General features: G+C 36.3%; 1 protein-coding gene across 5 annotated transcripts in view; it reads left to right on the plus strand.

Moving 5' to 3' along the window:
• The window catches only part of KCNQ5 (potassium channel, voltage gated KQT-like subfamily Q, member 5), a 639,257-nt gene that overhangs the window by 408,123 nt on the left and 227,166 nt on the right, over positions 1 to 3,968 (plus strand). For all 5 annotated transcript variants that reach the window (XM_012646057.1, XM_012646059.1, XM_012646061.1 and 2 more), the window contains exon 2: positions 622 to 712. In XM_012646057.1, coding sequence (XP_012501511.1) covers positions 622 to 712 — 91 coding nt within the window. The remainder of the gene's footprint in view (positions 1 to 621; positions 713 to 3,968) is intronic.

Below are 3,968 nucleotides of genomic sequence, written 5' to 3' on the forward strand. Positions count from 1 at the left end.
TGAAGGGTCATTTCTCTAGCAGTTTGATTGGAAAGAAATGAAAAGTGCATGGATAGCAGAGGAAATCATCCACTTCCTTTTCTATTCTTGCTATTAATATAAAGAAATGACAAATGAGAATCCATGAGCAATATCAGACTCTGAAAATGAGCCAGTGGCTTGTAACGACCACTTAGAACACCTGATGGTTTTACCAAAGCTGCCAAACATGGGGCAGATTCTGCTTCTTTGAAAGAAGAGTGGCTACAACACGTGCTTCCAGCATAGGAGAGCAAGAACACACTTTCTGGGCCTTTCTCAGGATCTCTACTTGGAAAAGGAGTTGTATGGGAAATTCACAGATCCTTAGATGTGAACATTTAAATGCAGCATGCCACACATAGGAGCCCACAAATGCAACCTTCTCTTCATCCATACAGTTGCAAAGGCCCCCCGTTTGCACTGTATATCATATTGCATTTTGATATCCAAAATGGCTAGTACCTTCCAGGGTCTTTATGATTTAATCTATCCCAATTCTAATGGGGTCTCCTGCTTTATTAATTAGAAACAAGAAGTTAAGTCTGTTAATGATAAGGCAAAGTTCTTATCAGATTTCTCTTTTTTGTTGTTGTTTTACAGTTTTCTCCTTGTCTTTGGTTGCTTGATTTTGTCAGTGTTTTCTACTATCCCTGAGCACACAAAACTGGCCTCAAGTTGCCTCTTGATTCTGGTAAGTGAAAACTATGAACAAGAATGTACGTAAAATTTATATAAGAACTGTCTACACTTATGCTATGCATCTTATCCCACAAAAAGTTCTGTCTAAAAAAAAATAGAATGACTGTGAAATATAAAAGTTTCAAAGATCACTGCAACATTTGCCCACCAATTTAACCTTTAGTCAATCCTCATGAATATATAGAAATATTCAGGGTTGCTACAACATAGCAATATCTTGTGTTATACATACTTGTACATCATAAATAGAAGGCAATATTTGGAAGCAGTCATAAGTATGTTTACCTATGTTAACAAAAAAATTATAAGAAGAATCAATATCCATGAGAGCTCTCATTATATTGCTAAAGGCTATAGGGTAGAGAGGATTTTCCAATAACTGAAATTTGGCAGTAGCTAGGTATAATTGGCCAAGAACTATGAGCATATGGCACCTCATAAGAAAATAGAAGTCTCCTTCATGCTCTTTTTAACCAACAGACTACATTATGAGTTTTTCTGCTAATGTGGTTACCTGGTGAGCAATTCTGCAGTTTGCTCTGTTTCCATTATGCTGTCAATCCTTAACCACAGAGAATTGCTCAATTCACTTTAAAATGGAAAAAGACCCCAAGATATTTTGGTCTGAATTATTCTAGGCTTTTTAAGCTCCTATACTTTCTATTACAACTAACCTATAGCTCTATATACTCAAATCACATCTGATTGAAAGTTTGGTTCATTTACAACCATTTTGACCCACTCACTTAGTCCAAAATTATCAGATTTGACAGTCTCAGAACTGTCTCGATGAAGTATAAACTGGAACAACTCATTTTTTTCCGTAAAGCCTAGTGGAATACAGAGGAACCAGGCTGGGATGGGGAGGCAGAAATGGAGTCAGATTGTTTATGTGCCGTAATAAGCAGAGATTGGTTATGTCGCAGCAGTAAGCACTGAATATGAAAAAATTGTCATTACCATAAAGGTGGAAACTGAAAGATTTCAACTCATAGAACCAGAGAGGAGGGCAGATGCTTTTCCTACTTTTGCTTTCAGGTGGCTAGTTTGTACTTGAGGTTGCCAAGACATCATCAAGTCTTTCAGTCAAGTATCAGGGAGAAATTATGTTTGAGTCTGGAACAAATCTATCCTAATTTGTTTCCATACAAATTGTGTCTCTGCAATATATTGCTAATATTAAGGTTACTGTTTCAAAATCCAAGGTAGAGCACAGATAGCTCAAAGAGCACATCAGGGATTTGTTCCATTTACAAGCTCTCCATTTGGGTAGCAAGTGGGCTTTTAGCTTTGTCCACTCCTTTAATAACAACAAATGATTTGAGCCCAAGGTCTAAGGCACAGCATGCTTTTAGGTCCACATACAGAACTAAAACCAGGAATTTTAGACTGAAAATGTTAATATAAATCTGATTTTTAGACTTGGGAACATGAAAAACTGGATCAACTACATGACCAATGATATATATTAAGAATAATTCAATCATTAGGAAGCCCATTGAAAGGTTTCTTTCATAACCGGGTCCAGAATCCAAACTGTTAGGTTTATATCTTACAAATCTCTGAAATATTAATTCGGTCATAGCTAATCAGTTTCTAAATAGTCCAAGAAACACATGTAATTACAAAGCCCAAAACTGATTAGTATCTTTACTTTTAAAACCTGTTAAGCAGTGAACAATTGATCAGTTTAGTAACTAGAATGCATTTTAGTGGGGGAAAAAAATGTAGATGTCAGTCTCAAATGCCTTTGAATTTAGCAAAGTGGAAAGCAGTCCCTCTGTGCAAATGAGGCCTTTGTTTTGAGCAATGGGGTTAGCGCTACAGATAGATCTTCTCAGAAAGCTGCTACTATGAGACTTTCCCTAGGGAGAAGGTTTGTTAATTTTATCTTTGTGCTATAGTCATACATTGTCAAGGTGTATTCCTAAAACCTACCTAAAGATATGCAGACTGTGTCACGGAGTTAAAATTTACTGATGTTATTCTTCAACAATGTTTCCTCCAAAAACTGTATTTTATGTGTACAAAAAATTCAAATATAAGTCTTTGTTTTTCTTCTTTTTCTTTAGTTAGCAATTAATAAATTGGGGAAGCATGCATATTTTAATTATTTTTTACAATGAGTTAACATAGAGTTTAATCGGTTGTAGAATATTGGGAAAAGCCATGAGAAATCTTAATGATTTAAGGAATCTCTTATTTATTATCTTTTAACATGTATGTTTGAAACAGTTAATCTGATTTCAAAGCTTGTCTGTCCTCCGAACATCTAATCAAACAGAATTAATAGAGCACAATTCTGACTAGCAGTGTTTTTAGTTCCCAAGATGGAGCATATCTAAAGAATTACCATCCAAATAGTAACAAGAATGGCTTTTAAAATGTTTGCAAAATTTACAATAAAGTCAATTTTGTACACTTTTTGTGTACACTTTTGGCGTACAAATATAACACTGGAGGAGTAAACTTAGAATTATTTATAAATCATACATCACAAATAACTCTGTCCCTTTTGGGTTTTTTAAACATTTTAAAATACGTTCAAAGAGTTCCTATAATTCTATTTCTGTGCAAGTAAAAGGTACCCACCCTTCCCACAGGGAGCATACCACAGGCACACCTGGCTCATAGACAGAGCCCTCTTTGACACTCACTCTTTTCCACCTAATTGTTCCCTTGAGGGCACCAGTATTAGAAAGAGGCCATCACTTTGGACATGTGCTTACCTCCTGGGGCCCCCATGAAGACTTTGACTCTTCATCCCACACCCCAAAAGGAAGGCTCACCTCCTTCCCATCCAGAATTGCACTCCCAATAACAGTATTAATACTTGTAAACTTGTAATTTCGAAAACTTGTGTCCATTTTACAAACCAAGCAAATACCTGTTAATTTGCTTGTTTATTCTTTTCAGTTGCGTGAACTGAGGTTTCATGTTATAAACCAATTTCCCTTATTTTCCTCCCCCCAAGAAGTGGAACATAGACTTAAGAGTGTGATATCGACAGTAGCCAGGTACCATGAGTCCAGATTTCACTTCTACCACTTTTTAGCTGTGTGATTTAGAAAATCACTTCTCTGTACCTTAGTTTTCTCATGTGTTAAAAATGGATAGAGGATTCTGGGAAGATGGCAGAGTAGGAAGCACCAGGAATCTGTCTGCCCACCTAGGCAACAATTGCACTGGCAGAATCTGATGTGACTATTTTAGAACTCTGAAATCTACTGAATGCTTGCAAGTTCCAG

This window comes from Propithecus coquereli, unplaced genomic scaffold (assembly GCF_000956105.1).
Source record: "Propithecus coquereli isolate 6110/MARCELLA unplaced genomic scaffold, Pcoq_1.0 Scaffold24, whole genome shotgun sequence".
NCBI lineage: Eukaryota > Metazoa > Chordata > Mammalia > Primates > Indriidae > Propithecus > Propithecus coquereli.